The sequence below is a fragment of the Rhamphochromis sp. 'chilingali' genome (genome assembly GCF_963969265.1).
Source record: "Rhamphochromis sp. 'chilingali' genome assembly, chromosome: 11".
Taxonomy (NCBI): Eukaryota; Metazoa; Chordata; class Actinopteri; order Cichliformes; family Cichlidae; genus Rhamphochromis; species Rhamphochromis sp. 'chilingali'.
In genome coordinates this window covers 2,776,621-2,795,668 of record NC_137938.1, presented here as the reverse complement: position 1 = coordinate 2,795,668, position 19,048 = coordinate 2,776,621, and the positions used below count along the sequence as shown (strand labels likewise).

Genomic DNA, 19,048 nt, shown 5'->3' with positions numbered 1-19,048 from the left:
TCAGGAGCTTATTGTGGAGTTTACATTTGACTCCTACAGTCAGTTATGAATACCTGCAGGTGGCAGTATGCAACATCTGAGTCCAAATGATTACAAACATCACTCCATTGATGTTTGTAATGGTTAAAGGTCAACTGGCTTTATATAAGAAGCAGTTTCAAACTCGGTATTAACAGATGTACTGGGACAGAATCCATCAAGAAAAAAAGAGACGTCTGTCTTCTAAAAGACACACACGCACATAAATGTCTTACTTCTTTAATCAAAACCCCCCCAAATAAATTTCAGATGAAGCTGAAAGACAACATAGTGACTTACAAGACGCTTTATGTCCAAGAAAACTAACAGTTCATCATTTATTTACTCACTGGCACAAAAAGCAAAAATCACACTTTTGATTAGTCCAATTATTCGGTCATTCGATGACACATATCCAACAGTATATACACATTTGACATATTTGGGAATGTACAAAGAAATTTTTTTTTTATTACAATTGTGTTTTGGCACAGCACTGTTGGCTCATACAGGTATTTTGGTTCACAATGAGCTGCCAGCCCTTTTAAAATGAATAAAAAACTAGTTATCAAAAATCCTGTAGAAAGCAGATAATTCGTACACACATAATTCAGTGCCAGCTCTAATTCGACGACAGGAAAACCCAATGACTGATATGTCCATCATATTTACCTTAAAGAAAGAAAGAAAGGAAATCAGCCGATGTGGTTTGATACGTCTCGGCTTTCTGTTGTGCAGTCCAACAAGTCCAGCTCGAGTCTTGAATCAAGTGTCATTTTTGGTAGTGATGCAAAAACACCACTTTGCTCAAAGATACTTCAAAACAGAAAGTAGGACCTCTGTAATGAGATTGTTGTCACAGGCTCTAATCTAGCATGTGTGTGAGAATTTAACCAATCACTATTCTTATTAGACAGAAACAGGCGAGTCCAAATAATTTAAAAAGTCCACTATAGTGCGATGTTATAGTGTGATAGGACAGGACTTCCTTTTTTGATGCCTACGATATTTTAGTGCTCACTTCTGTGCACTACTGCTTTAAAACATGTTTACAGTGTGTAAGATGGGAAAAAATGATTAAAACAATACATTTAAAACTCACAGTAGCTTATGTACATACATTCATAATACTGTACTACTATTTAGAAAAATAACAACAAGCAAATGACCAAATTACAACTATATTTAAACATCTGACAGTCAGACAAACTACATCTGTGAGCAATAATGTTCCACAGCTGAGATTTAGAGGATATTCTTCTGAATGTACTGACAGACGTCTGACTTTAATACTGAGACAAATAATACAACAGATTCAAAGGAAATATGGACCGTATTCTGAACAAAGAAGGCCTGTGTCTGATGTCGCCTAAGCTGTTACTACGGCAACACTGGAACGACGTCGTTTTTGCAGACAAACAGTCCAAAAGGGCCGTCGCTAAGGTGAAACTCAAATCAAACACCACACACTCTGGATTAGGTAGGAAATACTGTACTCCTGCTGCTCAGCTGAAGTGCAGATATGGAGAGGTCCAGGAAGCAGGACAGGTTTGGTCCCTACACTGACACTGTGCTCACAGCAGATGGACGCTTTTCATAGGCTCGATCTTTCCTCTTCCTGCAGAAGGCATACAGAGCTGTGAGGGGCACACAGCTGACTGACGACACCAGCAGCAGCACGATGAAGACCTGACCAAAGACGGGGTACTCCGTCACTGCTGATTCACCCTGGGAAGCCACACATACAGTTCACCATTAGCAGAAACTTTTGCTATCAACGCTACAGTCTGTAGAGTGGTACAGCTGCAAACATCCAGATCCTAATCTTGGTAAGGACTCATAACTATGTGAAAGGTATGGCTGAATAAAAATGTCATCACTGATGTTCAGTTTGACGAGTGTGGATTCTGCTTGTACAATAATATCACGTGTCCATCCAAATCACAACACGTTATAAATAAAATTGTAGAATAAAATAAGATAACATGACAGTGCAGTTTAAAAATAAATTTGCTGTTACACTGGATTACTCATTTACACTCCAGCCAACTCTGCCAAAGTAGTATCCAATGTCATCACTAACATTGTGTCAGAAGGGTGTTCTTCCTGTTTCTGATTCATTTAATTATACTTTTTTGACTGCTAATTTTCAGTTTGATCTCTGTGTACATGGATGGCATCAAACTTCCTTCCCTATATCAAAATATCCCTGTGCTTCCAAGAATGGTTGATTAGGATTTTGGTGGAATTCAAACTCTTGAATGATAGATTTGCTTCAGTCTGTTATTGTTAATAACATTTTATTAATCACCGACTCAGGTGGCTCAGCTGTGCTCCTGCTTCTAGATTTAACTGCAGCCTTTGATACCGTTGACCACAGTAATCTGATCTTGCGATTGGAGCAATGTGATATCAAAGGTATCCCTTTGGAATGGTTTCGGTCCTACCTCTCCGAGAGGACTTTGATGATTTTACGTCCTCCACAGCTCCATTTACTTGTGGTGTCCCGCAGGGTTCCATATTAGGCCCAATTCCCTTTTCAATCTATATGCTCCCCCAGGCCTAATTTTTAGGAAGCATAATATCTGCTTTCACTCTTACGACATCCAGATTTATCTTCGGATAATAGAAACACCACTCCCATGGAATCTTTATTCAAATGCCTTGACAAAGGTAAAACCTGGATGGTCTCAAATTTTTGTACCTTTAATGAGACAAAACTGAAGTAATTATTTTTGGACCAAGCTGTAACTTTTATGCCCCAGATTAATTAGCTATACGCTGGTGTCAGTCCAGTCTGGCACGGCTTCTACTCGTACACAACGCTGCAGCCGGCCTCTTGACCCGTGTAAGGAGACAACATATCACCGCGGCGCTCGCCTCTCTTCATCGGTGCGTTTTAGAATTAAATTTTAAAATCTTTTGACTTATAAAGTGCTAAATGGCCAAGCAACAAACTATTAGTCTGACCTTTTGCAGCTTTACACGCCCTCTAGAGCCTGAAGATTTTCTTGAAAAACAAAGGACGGCCTAACAAAAAGAAGTTTGGGAACCACTGCTATACTGCATGAGAGTTACCAATTTTTTATTCAAATCTTCCTACCTGTTTGATGATGTTAATGTTATTGTTTAATTATTACGTTGTACAGCACTTTGGTCAACTCTTTTTTGTTATTAAATGTGCTTTATAAGTAAATAAATGAAATGACAGATACTTGTTCTTCATTGAACATCCCCAAACTGTTGCCACAAAGTTGGGATCATAAAATTGTCCAAACTGTCTTGGTATGCTGAAGCATTAATGGAATTTTGCAGGAACTAAGGGGCTGAGCCCAGCTCCTGGGAAACAACCCCACACCATAAAGTGCCCCACCCAAACGTTACACAGTACCTTTCTCCTAGCAACCACCAAAACAGACTGGTCCATTGGATTGCCAGACATTCAGCAAGCTTTGAGATCACTGCTTCAGACACTTTGCACTGCGCTTGGATGCAGCTGCTCGGCCGTGGAAATAATAATAATGGATTGCATTTATATAGCGCTTTTCGAGACCCTCAAAGCGCTTTACAATTCCACTATTCATTCACACACCGGTGGAGGCGGCTACAGGTGTAGCCACAGCTGCCCTGGGGCAGACTGACAGAAGCGAGGCTGCCATATCGCGCCATCGGCCCCTCTGGCCATCACCAGTAGGCGGTAGGTGAAGTGTCTTGCCCAAGGACACAACGACCGAGACTGTCCGAGCCGGGGCTCGAACCGGCGACCTTCCAGTTACAAGACGAACACCCAACTCTTGAGCCACGATCGCCCAAATGGAAACTCGTTCCATTAATCTCTGTGCAATGTTCTTGAGTTAGTCTGAAGGTTATGGGATATCTGGAGGTCTGTAGAGATTGACTTTGCAGAAAGATGGCAGCCTTTGCACCTCAGCATCCGCTTTGTGATTTTATGTGGCCACTTGGTGGTGAAGCTGCTCCCATTCCCAGTCGCTTCCACTGTGTTATAATCGCACAAACAGTTCACTGTGGAATACTTCACACTGGAATTCATGGAGCTCCTGAAAGCGATTCATTCTTGCTCATGAAACAACAAATCTTGGTCTTGAGCACAGTTTGGGTAAAAAAAACTTACATGATAATTATGTGCAATTTAAAACTTCAGATCAATACTGTAGGAGGAGTACAGATTCTTGTTGGATGGCAGACGGACTTTGGTCCTTTGGCTGGATGAGCTAATGAAAAAAACATTTCCTTTACTTTTGCTTCTTGATTTGTTGAGCTATTTGGAAGTCGTCGATTCACAGCATCATTTAAATCTAAACGATCCTATTTAATAGTGCACTACGCCATCTTTTTTGCCATTTTCCACCAGACTTTTCCGCTCATTTCCTTTTTGGAGTGCACGGTATCACAGGAGACTTTGTTAAACATGACCTAACCCAAACCTTCAATAATGATAATCCATACTGTCTGTTGAGGAGAAAGTAAAAATGTCTACACGTCGGGAATATTGAAAGCAGAACTCACCAGCTCTTTATTCCATGCTTGGTAAGTGGGTGTCCCTCCTTGGATGTAGTTAATGATGTAAAATATAAAGAGGCCAATAAGGAGCAAGGGACTGGTTACTGCCCACATGATTTTCCAGTACCAGTTGGGACGATGACCAAGCATGTCTTCTATGTCTTTTTCAAACCTAAAGAGAGTAGAAAACATGCTCGTATCGATTATTGAATTTTACAGCAGTAGAATAGTAGTACATTATTTATAGCCAGAACAAAAAGGTTTTAATCTACAGTAACAAATGTGGAAACAATCACAATGACAGCACATACCTCTTAATTCCATAGATGTAACTAACAGCTATGACCTCAATGAGGACAATGAACAGCAAAGAGAAAGTGGCTGCGTAGTCGTTGAATATGGTAAACCAGTAATTCCCTGAGGTGGTGGTGAAGCCCAGGCCCAGCAGCAGACAAAACACACACACCAAACCTGCAAGAAAAGCTCAGTCACTGGTGCACCAAATTACAACACCAGTCACAAAGAGGATTAGGGCCACTGGGGGGAAAAAGGGGACACGTCCTTTTTTCACTTCTTTTCAAGAATTCTGATAAAAAAGTCAGAATTCTGACTTTTTTATCAGAATTATTTTTTTCAGAATTCTGGATTTAACAGGAAGCCAAAACAGGAGAAATCTGCTCTCTCTTTCTAGTCCCTGTCAGGACTCTTGCTGCAGCATTTTGGATTAGCTGAAGGCTTTTCAGGGAGTTTTTTGGACTTCCTGATAATAATGAATTACAGTCGTCCACCTGGAAGTAATAAATGCATGATCTAAATTTTAAGCATCACTGTGAGACAGGATATTTCTAACTTTAGAGATGTTGCACAAATGGAAGAACGCAGTCTTACATATTTGTTTAATATGTGCATTGAAGGACACATCCTGGTCAGGTGGCTGCAGCCTGGCCCTGTACCAGGAGCGGCTCAGCTGCTGGACACGGTGTTCCCAGAACGATTCGTGGAGGAGCTCCTGGCAACAACGAAGTGGGTCTGCAGTCACTGGCAGGCAAGCCTTGAGGTTGCCATGACTGTTTAGCCAGTGGCAGGAGCTTGGCCCCAAGAGTCCCAGCACCGCCATTCTTCTCCAATAATCTGTTTTCTTCTGTTGTGTCTCAGCATCTCCTGCTATGGAACGGCTGGCCCGGGTTCAGTAAGTTAATGGGGCAGTGCGCAGTGGTGCATTCACAGCTGGTAGAGGCATGCGGTGTCTCTGCTGCACTCAGCTATGGTGTGGGGCCATCGGACACTGATTCTGGGGGACGTAGCAGGGCCTTCACAGGAGATCATGTTGGTTCCAATAGGTTTTCCACCACCGCAGCAGTGTCATAATAACAGCCTATACTCAGCCTTTGACCAAGTCATGAAAACTGATGGTCAAACAGTGTGCCCTGATGTAACAGTAACGCACTTTGTGTTCATTGGAGACAGATTGTGTCGAGTGACTGAGACACCAGAAGAACACAACCAGTTTCAAGTGTTGAAAAGCTGGCGGAAAAAACACAAACATAGATGGCTGTAACGAGCCACCCGAAAAATCATTTCGGCTGCTCACATAATAATAATGGATTGGATGTATATAGCACTTTCCAAGGCTTCATTCATTGACTCTCACACACTGGTGGAGGCAGCTACAGTTGTAGCCACAGCTGCCCTGGGGCAGACTGACAGAGGCGAGGCTGCCATATCGCGCCATCGGCCCCTCTGGCCATCTCTAATAGGCGGTAAGGTGAAGTGTCTTGCCCAAGGACACAATGACCAGGACAGCGAGCCCGGTGATCGAACTGGCGACCTTCCGGTTACTGATGCGCTTCCCAACCCCCTGAGCCACGGTCGCCCGTGGGTTATGATAAAACTCTGGAATCGAATCATGGCCTGATTCTACTGGCCGAGCATCTGGGAGGATGTGCAGCGATGGGGAGAGTTGGTTATTGCAGCTAAATGTGTGCTGTAAATGCATAAATGCTCTGTATACCCCTGTCTCCTTAGTTAGATCATGTTCAGCTGTGTTCCCTCCTGTGGTTTGTTGCCTCGCGTGCATATTTATGTCTGCGCCTCCCACCGTCCTCTTCCTCCGAGCTGTGTGCTACTCCCTGTGTTCCAGTTTAGTTTAGTATTTCTGGCACCCAGCAATGAAGCTGTGTGTCTGTGCTTGGGTCCAATCCTGCCTGCTTTACACACCGAGTATTATAAAGCCTTTCTGTTCTGAACACTCAAAGCTCTAAAAGCCAAATTCTCACACAGCGTAAAGCTCCTGGCATTCCCAGACATCTGCCTTCTCACAATGGTAGGACCATAAAGAATCACTTTGATAATATCTGCACGGCCTGTCGTAGGAAGTAGGAGCATCACAAGTTACTACTTTGAATTCTATTTAACTTTGTGCACTCAGCTGAAAACTAGTTTTATAGCTGCAATAAACATAAATGCTGCTCTTTACCACTGTCAATGTGTTTGTAACCCAACCAGACAGACAGGAAAAGTGTGGCAACGGTTCAGTGAGAATACATAGCAGCAGAAAGTACGAAGACCTTCTCCACCAACATCAGTACGGATCTTACCACTGAACAACTCGTTGCTCATGCGGGACATAATCTTGAAATCACGTAACGGGGTGATGATGGCTGTAACGTTTCCCAACATGCTGCCCATTCCTAACAGCAGGAGCATGAAGAAGTACAGTACAGACCACAGCTGGGGCAAAGGCATGTTCTTAATGGCCTCACTGTACACTATGAAGGCCAGGCCTGTCCCCTCTACTGCCTGAAACAAAAATAACGGGAGTTTATAGTTGAAATAGAAACTGAATTTAGTGTCAGTGTTTTACATGTCAAATAAAAAGACTTCAAAATGTCTCTTTATGAAGTATTATTCATACAGACACGCTTCACAGAGATCATTCATTCTTATAAAATACCTATAAGTGGATGCACATGCCACAACCTTATCTCAATAATTATAATTACAGTAAAGAGGCTTCATGTCTGTGAACATGGAGACGATGTACTGTATCATATATCATACTGATGGGGAACATGTTTCCTGCAGAAATATTATGCACAGTTTTCCAAAAATACAGTGTACTGAGGTGCTTTTAAAATTTTTGGTAATATAGTAAAGATTTTTAACCTAAATAAGTAATAATATTTTACAATTCAGCCAGGGTGGAGTGTAAATATGCAAAGTACCAACCCAGTATCATAGCAAAATGTGTAATAGACACGCCGGCCCACCGTGCCCACTTCACACTTTGCCTCTCTAAAACGTGAGAGAGACAAACATGCATGAGTTGCATTACTGCATGGAGAAATTGCATTACCAGCAGGGGGAGAAAATATATTTAAAGCCACAAAATCGTAACGTACAAAGTAGATCCCAGGCTCCCAGCATCGTCACGGCTAATATGGATATACATGCGAATGTGTTAATATTGTCTGTTTAAACGCTTTCCTGTTATTATTTTCATGTTGGCTTGAAATCAAATATTTCCCTCTGCTGGTCCTGCAGCTTATTTCAACTTAATGCAACGTGTAGATTTTACGTTTTGGAGGCAAAGCGTGAAATGGGCACTGTGGATCGGGGTGTTTGATATCGGGTTGTACAGACAGGCAGCAGCAGTGGTATGTTTTAGTCATTAGCTACAGGTTTTTAATTAAACGGGCTACACAGAAAAATACACAAAAAACCACTGTGTGTTGTAACAGGAACAGGAAGTGATATAATACCACAGAGAGACCAAGTCTACAATAACACATTTGTGGTTTAAGCAGTCAAATTGAGTTGTTTGGTGTTGTTGGTTGGATGGATGGATGATTAAAGAAACAACACATACTGACAGTTAACAAACAGGGGCCTGAGGAGCATGTTATTATTTTATTATTATTATTATAAGTGATTATTCTTTTGATCAGCTTGGTCAAACACTGCTGCTGGATGGCATTCAAACTTCCAACCAGGATCTGTCAGTGTGGTCGTGCCACTGGCATGAACAGCAGACTCAAACTAACCCCACACGTGTTCAGCCCTGCAGGCAGCTTCTGTCCTGGCTCTTTGACACAGTGTTTAGAGTTTTATTTTGGATTCATGATTCTTTCCTTTACATTCAGAAGATGATTGAAGTTCAAACTTCGTATGGTTTAGTCTTGAGTTGAGTTATTTTAGTGTCTCTGGGTTTATCGGTCTTTCATGGTCTCTTGTTTGATATTATTAGGTTCCTTCTGTGTCTTTGTCTCGCCTCTGTTTTTCTCTTCTCAGCCTCTCCTGTGAAAGTCAGTCTCGTCTCTGTGTTTATTTACCCATCTATTTCATGTCTCTGTGTCTGTCCCTCAGCTCAGTCATGTCTGTCTGGTCTGCGTTCTGTCTACCTGTCTATGTTTCCTCTCTTGTCTTGTTTCATCCTTTGTCTCTCCAGTCTGTCATGTATCTGTTTATCCCTAGTCCCAGTGTCTATCACGTCTTAGTCTGGGTCTCAGTGTGTGTTACTTCCCATCTTATTTGTCCCTATGTCCTTATTTGTACTTATGCCTGTCTCTTTGTTCAGTTTTACTTCCTCTGTGTTCCCTGGTGTGTTCCATCTCCCTAATTATGTCGTGTCTTTAAGTCTCCAGTGTCACATCGCTGTCATACATCCCCTCATGCTGTGTGCTCTATTTTTGCATTTCTCCCTAGTGTCCATGTAAAGAGCTGAAAATAGCTATCTGTTAAAACATGGCATTGAAAACAAACAGAGAAAACTGCCAAACTTAAAGTTTTTCGTTTGTTTGTTTATGTTTGTATTTGTTAACCTGTCATTTAAACGTTCTTGGTGGACTGTGGCAGTTTCAGGTATTAAAATGCTATTCCACATCTGGACACTAGAGGGTGCATAGTGTTTTTGTAGTTCAGTTAGTACCTCGCAACAACAAATTGTATTTGATTTAAATTGAACTCCAAAGTGAAGGAGGAGATCATTAAGATGAAGAACTAAAATAAAACTGTAAGAGAGACGGCAAAAACTTAGGAGTGGTCAAATCAGCAGTTTGGTACACCTGGTTACCTTTATCAATGCATGTACAGAGGCTTTATAGGAAAGTGCAAACTACCGTATTTTTCAACCACAAGGTGCACCGGATTATAAAGTGCATTGAGGTAAACAAAACAGTCAGATAAGTCAAACTTTACTCAACTCATTCTTCTTGCTTCCTCCTCTTCCCTACCATTGATTCATTAATGCTGAATTCTCTCCAGCGGCTCTATTCCCATGTTGTTGCAGTATATTAATGACTAACCTCGTGTTGAGGATGGATTATCTCAGTTGTTCTCCTGACTGAAGTTTGGTCTGTTTACAGCATCCTCCATGCGATTGCATTTGTCTCTAACCACCAGGAATCCTCACGTTAACTTCTATCGAGTGGAAAAATTTAGTGTTCATCCTTTTAATAAATTCTGTTTTCATGGATGCCTGGATGTTAAACTTAATTGTTACACCTGGTAAAGCAGCAACACTGATCATTTTATTAAAGATGAAAGAATTTAGACAGTTTTTAACTCTCAGTGATGCTGCAGTGTTTGTTTGACTTGGGGACCTGAAGAGACGGAGTTTAGGATCCAGATTACTCCGCGAGGCTCCTGACTACGGCAGCTGTAATGCTCCAACAATCCATCAAGCGCTGCGGCTTCATAGTTTACCAAAGTCGTACCAAAACATTTTTGACAGATTTCTGAGCGCCATGTACCACATAAAATCGGTTCGAGGTCAGTAAGCACAACCAGAATTCATACATAAGGCGAACTGTCGATTTTTGAGAAGATTAAAGGATTTTACGTGCACCTTATAGTGCGGAAAATACGGTAGTGGTTACCCTCAAAACAGAAAGGACAGATTAGATTGTCAGAAAACATCTAAATAGCATGCACTGTTCTTGGACAGACAAAAGGAACAGCTCATGATCTTAAGCTTTTTAAAATTGCAGTGGTATGTGCATGTCAATCACATTGTCACTGTTTTATTTAAAATATACTGGGGTAGTGTACAGAGGCCAAATGACAGAAATTGTGTCATGGTCCAGAAACGTATGGACCTGACTGTACGATCAGACTCTGGGTGACAAACGTTGATCATTTATCGTTTCTCTTTTTCTTCCCGATTTAAGTAACTTCCAACTTTCCATTATTTTATAACTGAATAGTGTTTCCTGTGTGGTTACTGTATGTAGATGAGTGTAACTCACTGTGTCTAGTTCCTTTTCCAGGTTGCACTCTCCCTCTCTTACTTTGTCGGCAATTTGGGCAAACTGCTCTGGATATGTTGTGTTCAGCTTCTCAGTCCACTCGAGAACGCTGTCCATGCTGATGGCGTCTTCTGCTAGATCAAAGGTATTTAGCAGCAGAAGGCGCATTCTGAAAACAAAGAAAAAGGAGCACAAATTAACCCTGACCTTCAACAATGATTGCACAGGCCATTTTGCAACCTGTTGAACTTAGACGTATTTCACAAAGTGTTTCCTTTATTAGACTGGGAACTGATGTGATACTGAACTAAGTTTACAGTCCACTTATGTTTTTGCGGCAGATGAGAGACAGTTTTAACTGTTTTTGTTCTTAGTTGTTTCAACTGCAAAAACCAACCATTTCGTTCTTACTTTTTTGTATTACTTTTGTAAAATCATTGCATTTATTCACTTCATGTTTTGCTGCCAACCACTGGCAGGTGTAATGAATGACACTTATGTTAATGAAAAACAATGTTCTGTTGGGTTTTGGCATTCATGTGGATGGTACTTTGACCCCTACCACATACCAGCCCCCCACCACTAACCCCCAACTACTATCAACTCCAATCCCCCCCATCCACCCAACCCTCCACCACACCACAGATATTTGTTCAGAGTTGTTATGTCTTGTTATTAAGTGATCTAACACTGGACACATGTTCTGTATACCAGATTCTAGGTCCAAAGTCCTATTGTGCAAAAGAAAGAACATTTCTGGGTTTTTCTTTTCAATGATAAAGCAAAGCAACACGCTGTGTTGTTAAAGTACCAAATTACTCAACTGACAGAGAAATGCACACAGCCTGTTTTCAGAATACAGTGACAGACTATTCTCTCGATGAACATGGTGTCAGCTGTTATCACAACATACAGCTTCATTTCAATGTAATCTTTATTGGAGAAGTGCAAAATGTACACTGGTGTCGTCATTTTCAGATAAGTTTTGTTGAGCTTGTCTGTAACTTTGTTAATAATGTAACAGAATCAAAACCATACTCTTTCCTCATCCTCACCGGGTAGTTTTTGTTCTCCAAGCCTTATGCTAACCTCTAAATCTAAACATAACCAAGTAGTTTCGGTTCATCAACCTAACCAAACAATGACTAAACCGCAGTTTTACAATGGTCCCAAACAACTGGTCCAGGCATTACTCGAGCGTCCTGGTTGAACGATTAATGTGTTTGTACCACCTCACCTTGATTCTAAAGAAAACTTTTTAAAAATGGTTTCAATGTAAAAGCACTAATACATGTCATTGTAGAAGCACTTGCATGAAGATGTTTAGATGACAGTAATAAACACTGTTCATTTGGAGCCCTTGTTGCACTTCCATAAGCTTGTGATCTCACAACTTTGCAGCCACTGGTCTCAGACATTGCCCTAGCATGGCCAACCAGGACCTACTCTCCATCCCTGAGCACCTGCATCACCGACTGCTATTAACTTCTTGCTAGAGTCGCTTTAGCTAACTAACACTAAAATGTCTCAGCGACAAACAAAACTCACCAAATGTTCAGTTGTTGGCTGCGAGCGCAAACACAGACGTCTTCACGCACTCCCAGCATCTGAGGAACTGAAGACCCAGTGGATTACTTTTATTTTGATGCAATGTCCCCACAACAATAGGAAAATCCATTGTGTTTGGCTAATGGCTAATGTGGCTAATGTTACTGTTAGCTTTGATTTTATGCCCTCAGGCCAGAGCTATGTTTAAATTGTAGTCTAGGGTCCAAGTGAAAAAACAAACCAAACAGATTTATATGTCTCTACGCTCACTTATACTGTTAGTTTTGTTTTGGTTTATTTCATTTCTTTCATCAAAGTCAGTCAGATTTAAGACTTCTATGACGCATTTAAAACCACTCTGAATGAAAAGAAAACCCAAGAAAAACAAAACTAAAACCTCAAATGCTTCTGGGTTTGGGGCACCAGCTGTTTTGATTTTTTTTTTTTTTTAACCTTAAAACAAACTCGTCCTTGGTATTATCTCCAACAAGCTAATGTAATGTGCACGGCTAGTCCAAAAAGCTGATGTAGACTGCCTTGTTTGACCTCCATACAAATGCGTTTGCAGTTTCATGGTCCGGGAATGCTGAATTATGCTGAATTTAAAACTTTTCCTGCACAAGACATAAATGTTGCTGACCCTACTGTGCTGATGTGGATAGTATTGATATGGGATTAGCTTGGTGAATGGTTTAAAAATAATAGCTGACACACGTTATTTTCACAAATATCATAACAGAAAAAAATCCCCATGTCTTATTTTCTCTATGTTGAGAAAAAAGATTTATTCAAGATATTTTGATGCCAATTAAGGCCAATAGTTTACTCACTCTGCCTTAAATATTGTCGTTTGCAGCTTGTATTCTTAACCAGAAGTCATTTACAAGTCATTTTCCATGCCAGTGTTTTACACTGTTACAATCCTGATCTTATAATTGTAACATCATATCATAACATGCAAATTTGGCTGTTTTGACATATAAAATACTGGTTCAAAGATAAAGTTTGTGGTATTTTTTATGTTACTCAGTTGGATTTGAGGCCACAAAGAGCCTCTTTAAAAATGAGCTAGTATAACAGCATGTTACAAAGCATGTGTGATATTCTGAATTTTGGAAATTGAAGTACACATGCCTGGATTTGTAATAACTTGTTGAACCGTATAATATATCACGCCTATAGGGATACACCTGTAAATTTACAGGCATGCTTGCATGTGTAGCGGGAACCCTGCATTAGCACAAAACATACATACCTGTCCAGGCAGTTCTCGTAGTTGAGAGTAGCCTTGAAGCCATAGATGGCAAAGGTGACGATGCTGGCAAAGATAGAGGTTCCACTGTTGATAAGTGAGACAACGATGGCCTGGTTCTGAAAGTTGTTGTTGTGCTGGTTGTAGCTAGCAAAGGCTATTAGTGAGCCAAAACCCAAACCGAGGGAGAAAAAGATCTGAGTGGCTGCATTGATCCACGCTCTAGGATTGGCAAGTTCAGCCATCTAAAAGCAGACAAATGTACATACACATAAAAGATAAACCACTCTAAGTATGAAACCTGAAGAGCCTTATCTGCGTAGCACATTTCCTAGACACTCTTACCTTGGGTGTGAACATGTATTTGAGGCCATTGATGGCACCATGAAGAGTCACACCCCGAATCAAGTAGATAAACAGGACCAGATAAGGAAATGTAGCTGTGAAGTACACCACCTGTAGAAGCCAACCAGCACAATCATAGAAAAGTTCAAATGTGTAAGTGTGATGATGGAATGTTTATGAATTTTATCATAACTTGGTAACTTTGTGTTACAGTATGTTTTAGTTAGGCACTAGGGTCTGCTGGTTTAGAAAATATTTGTAAATTACATTCACCAAATCCTCCATTAGGTACACATTGCTACTAATGGGGTATAGCCCATATGCTGTGTGGTATAGAAGGCTTGTTAATATTGCTCAGAGATTTTGGGGGATATTGACATAACATCACACAGTTGCTGCTGTTGGTCCATATCTAGGAACATCTCCACTTCCACCACACCGCAAAGAACTGTGCTAGATTCATATTAAGTACAGTGAACTGAGAGAACTAATTACTCATAACCATCTCACAGATGGAACATTCTGTACAGCCACTTTTTATACTAACTTAAAACAGTTAACTGTTACGGTTACTTAAAAATCCATCATTGACCCATCAGTCTTAGCCAATTATAGGCCAATCTCCAACCTTCCTTTTATCTCAAAAAAATCTTGAAAGAGTGATTTTAAAAGACAAATGGTTTATTTGAAGAGTTTCAGTCAGGTTTCAGAGCTCATCACAGCACAGAAACATCTTTAGTGAAGGTTACAAATGATCTTCTTATGGCCTCTGACAGTGGACTCATCTAATGTTACTGTAAATGGAGAGTCCTCTTCACACACTGAGGTTAATTATGGAGTTCCACAGGGTTCAGTGCTAGGACCAATTCTGTTTACATTATACATGCTTCCCTTAGGCAGCATCATTAGAAGACATAGCATACATTTACACTGCTATGCAGATGACACCCAGCTCTATCTGTCCATGAAGCCAGATAACACACACCAATGAGTTAAACTGCAGGAATGTCTTAAAGACATAAAGACCTGGATGGCCGCTAACTTTCTGCTTCTTAATTCAGATCAAACTGAGGTTATTGTACTCGGCCCTGAAAATCTTAGAAATATGGTATCTAAGCAGATTCTTACTCTGGATGGCATTACCTTGGCCTCCAGTAACGCTGTGAGGAACCTTGGAGTCATTTTTGACCAGGACATGTCCTTCAATGCACATATTAAACAAATATGTAAGACTGCCTTGAGTGGTTTTCAGCTTTGTGCTCCTTGTTTTTGTGTTGATATGACTTTTAAAAAAAAGATATATGTCCTCATTAGGATTGGGAATTCTGTCATTCTGTGGGTCTGCAGCCTAAGATTTATACTGTTAACTTGTTATACTGTATAAAGCACTGTGAGTGCTCAGGCAGAGTTGAAAAGCGGTATATAAGAACTGGTGTGTTTACCATTTAATTATGTGACAATGCATTTATGTTACTTGGCATCAAAATTTATGAAGTGGCATTTTCATGATGGCGATTGTTGTGCTCATATCCACTTCTGATATGTATCACAGAAACTCGTGAGTCTCCTTACCTTTCCTGTTGACTTTACTCCTCGCACAATGAACAGGTAGGTTATTGCCCAGGCAAGCACGAGACACAGTGCCTGTCCTGTATGAATGCCTCCATTCTCTTCAATAGAAGAAGAGATGTTCAGTGTTTCCCTGTAGAAGAAATATTGGGTGGGTGTAGCCACCTCACACTCCTCTGTAGGTCCCGTTCGGTTTGAATTTATGGGGCATACTGCCCAGGGCAGGACTGACTGCAATTGACATAAACATGAAGAGCAGCAGAGATGTGTTACATCCAAATGAGCTACAACAACGTAGCATGTGTTTGAAAAAACTGCAGTAGTTTGAAAATTAGCAGCTCACTTGAAATGAATGAAAGAGGTACCAGAAACTCCATGCATTGATGACGTTGTAATAGAGACAGAGATACACGGATGTCACAACGCTAGCAAGCCCTAAAACAGAAGAACAGCAAATAAAATCACCAATCTCACATTGACACTTGTTACTTATACCTGCTGTACTATTGTAGGGTACCTGCATATAAAGCGCCTCGAGGCAACTGTTATTGTAATTTGGCGCTATATAAATAAAATGAAATCAAATTGTCTACATAAAATTAAACTGTTCATTTGAAAGATTAAAACTTAAACAAAGCCCAGGTGTTTTTCATTCACAGCACTCTACAAAGTTCTGTCTGTAGCTCCTTTGCACAGACTCCTTTTTAGCTTCTTCTAATGCAACATTCAAACTGCTTACTGTTTTGTCACCAGAAAGGCTCTCCTTGGTACTCCTTTATAACACCTCTAGTTTTCCAAAAGTGTAGCTAAAAGTGTGCGGTAAATGCATTGTGACTTCATTTTAATCAAGCACTTACCCAATCCTCCCAAATACGGGCTTATCGAAGTCCATGCCCCGATGCTACCTAAACGCATCTTCTGACCAATGGCGAGCTCCATGTAGAATAAGGGCAACCCCTCCAAAAGCAACATGATGAGATACGGGATTAAGAATCCCCCTGAAGGCATGAAGGGTGAATACAGTACAAATGTTATACAGTGGACAAATTTGCTATATAAACATCACCACAATTATAAATAATTATAAAAAATATGCAACCATAGCATTTTAAGAATCCCATGAGTGTAAACCAGAAGCACACTTTCTAAGCTGATAGGAGCCATATTAACCCTTGGATGCACAATCTACCAATACCTACCTACACTCTTCCACAGGTGGGGTCAAAAATGACCCCAAATAAAATCAATGCATTTTGCTATAAACTTGGTTTCCACTCTTTTCCCCTGTCTGTGTCCTCACCTGATACTCTTGTGACCTTCAGGTGTTTTGCGTAAGTGGCTGAGGGCAAGCATTTCTAACTAACATTTTTATGGTGGTACCCTTCTGAGCAGTCTGGAGAATTACAGTGTGCCAACAAACCCCTGACCCAACTGGCACCAGTCTCCCTACTTGGCAGAAGACCATCTATCTGTGCTTGGCTATGGTCAACCTTGTATGTGTGAAACATCTTTTCACGTTGTTCCTTCTGCAACGCACAGTGTGCTGAGTTTCTAATTACACTCACAAAGGTGATTTGTTGTCAAGACAAAAAGTGTTATGGTGTCGGTCACTAGCACAGTACTGTCGTACGTAGTAGGACGCTGAAAAATTCCACATCCACACAGTAAATGAAGGGTGACGCACAGAGTCAGATTCTGGCAGTCAGAGAGAAACATCGGGACAAACACCCCGGCACAAAGTGCCATATGTTGGAAACATTTCCAGGGAAGAGCCGAAAACATTTTTTCTTCTTTAAATGTCTGAATGCTTGCGCTGCGTTTATTTTAGTTCGTCTTTAAATTGCGCACTCTCACACTTAAACGGAGTCTGTTTAAACAAGCCTACTTCGAAACCGCTTCTGATTATTATTATTTGCTTTTCGCTCCGAACGCTTAATGACCGTCATCTACTTTTATTATTGTTTTCAGCAGCGAGACAGCTGACAATAGTCAGGTAAGGATTCCATAGGAAATTTACCACGGAACGCCCCGCCCCCTTTGATAAAATCTTAATCAACAACTCTTCACACCAATTAAAGAATATTAAGTTACTTACTTACAATTCAATTAATGGTATTGAGAAATTATAAAGGGACGTTTACATGACACATGGCTGTAGTAACTCGTTTACCAGCTGAGGTGAGTAAAATCCGTTATGTACAACATCACTGCTTTCCACTGAATCTTTGAAGACAGAGAGAGTGTATTGAGATTTGTCATTTCAAATCAAATACACTCTGTGCTCATCAAACATGATCATAAACCTGGTAACCTCCCTCTACTTAAAGGCACAAGAAAGTGCTGCTCATGATTTAGTGAAAGAGGGTCACACGGACTTACCTCCGCCGTGTAATTGACAGAGGTATGGAAACCGCCACACGTTTCCCAGTCCGACTGCATATGATACACAGGCCAGCACAAATTGCATGGGGCTGTCCCAGTTGGGTCTTCCATCTTTTTCCATGACTCGGTCCTGTGTGTAGCCTCAGTGAGCCCGCAAAAGAATTAGTGTCCGCTGCGTGGGTGAAGCTGTGCTCAGCCTGAGCCTGGTTTATAAGCCCTCTGCGACTGTAGCGAAGGCGGAGCCAAAAGCTTCTGTTATTCAAAGTGTTAGTAAAGGGGGTGAGGCATGGAAAATAACCCAGGTGGATGTTTCTTTTATTTGATACATACATACCGCAGAAAGAGGGCGACACACAGAGACAGGGGCAAAGAAAAAGTCCTTAAGAAGCACAAGACTGAATAAATGTGTGTGAATGAGAGGGAGAGAGGTGCAACAGCAAAGCTGCAAGTACAGCTAGTGAAACCAGACCTGGGGTCAACCATTCAAAACAACTGACAGAGGCCAAGAGAGGTGAAGAAGAGAGTGCAGGCAGAGTGGAACTGAGTGTCAGGGGTGATTTATGACTGGTTAGCAGGTCTACAAGATGCTGGATTGTAGATGGTGGCGCTAACAACCAACCAACTAACCAACAAAAAAGTAGGAGGCAGAGCTGGAAGTGGTGGATTGGAAGATTTTCACTCGGAGTGACCAGAGTGGGCTACAAATGAGAACATTAGCTCAGGTTGAGTGATTTGGAGGCAATATTAGAGAGTTATGGTTGAAATGGTTCGGACATGTGCAGAGAAGGCAGAGTGGATGGAGTGAACAAAGAATGACAGCGATGCCAGGTAGGAAGGCGGGAAAAGACCTCAGAGGAGGTTCATGGATGTAGTTAAGGAGCACATGCAGAGGGCTGGTGTGACTAAAAAGGATGAAACAGGCAGATGGCAGGGTCTCAAACTTGAATGAGCTGTGGGCCACTGCTGGCGCTGTCATCTCATTGGAGGGCCACTTTAGTGTTCAAGGGGTACAAAAAACAAGCAAGAAAACTCCCACAAATATCTCCAAAAATGTAGCATTTTGTGTGTTTTTTAAAATTTCAAATATTGTTTAACAAGACAAAGCTGCCAATGTGAACACGCTTTTTTCTCACTTCAACTAACTGAAGCCTTTCATTGAACTACCAAA

At 41.1% G+C, this 19,048-nt stretch overlaps 1 protein-coding gene across 1 annotated transcript; it reads right to left on the bottom strand.

The window, feature by feature from the left end:
- Nucleotides 1-253: 253 nt before the first annotated feature.
- Nucleotides 254-18,095, bottom strand: slc6a20 (solute carrier family 6 member 20). The gene is made up of 11 exons (XM_080897535.1): nt 17,878-18,095; nt 16,356-16,496; nt 15,842-15,933; nt 15,502-15,729; nt 13,930-14,040; nt 13,588-13,829; nt 10,785-10,953; nt 7,137-7,338; nt 4,851-5,010; nt 4,546-4,711; nt 254-1,746 (listed from the first exon to the last, which is right to left on the bottom strand). Exons 1-11 carry the CDS (start codon nt 17,999-18,001, stop codon nt 1,576-1,578), a joined length of 1,806 nt encoding a protein of 601 aa, XP_080753661.1. The 5' UTR covers nt 18,002-18,095; the 3' UTR covers nt 254-1,575.
- Nucleotides 18,096-19,048: the final 953 nt, after the last annotated feature.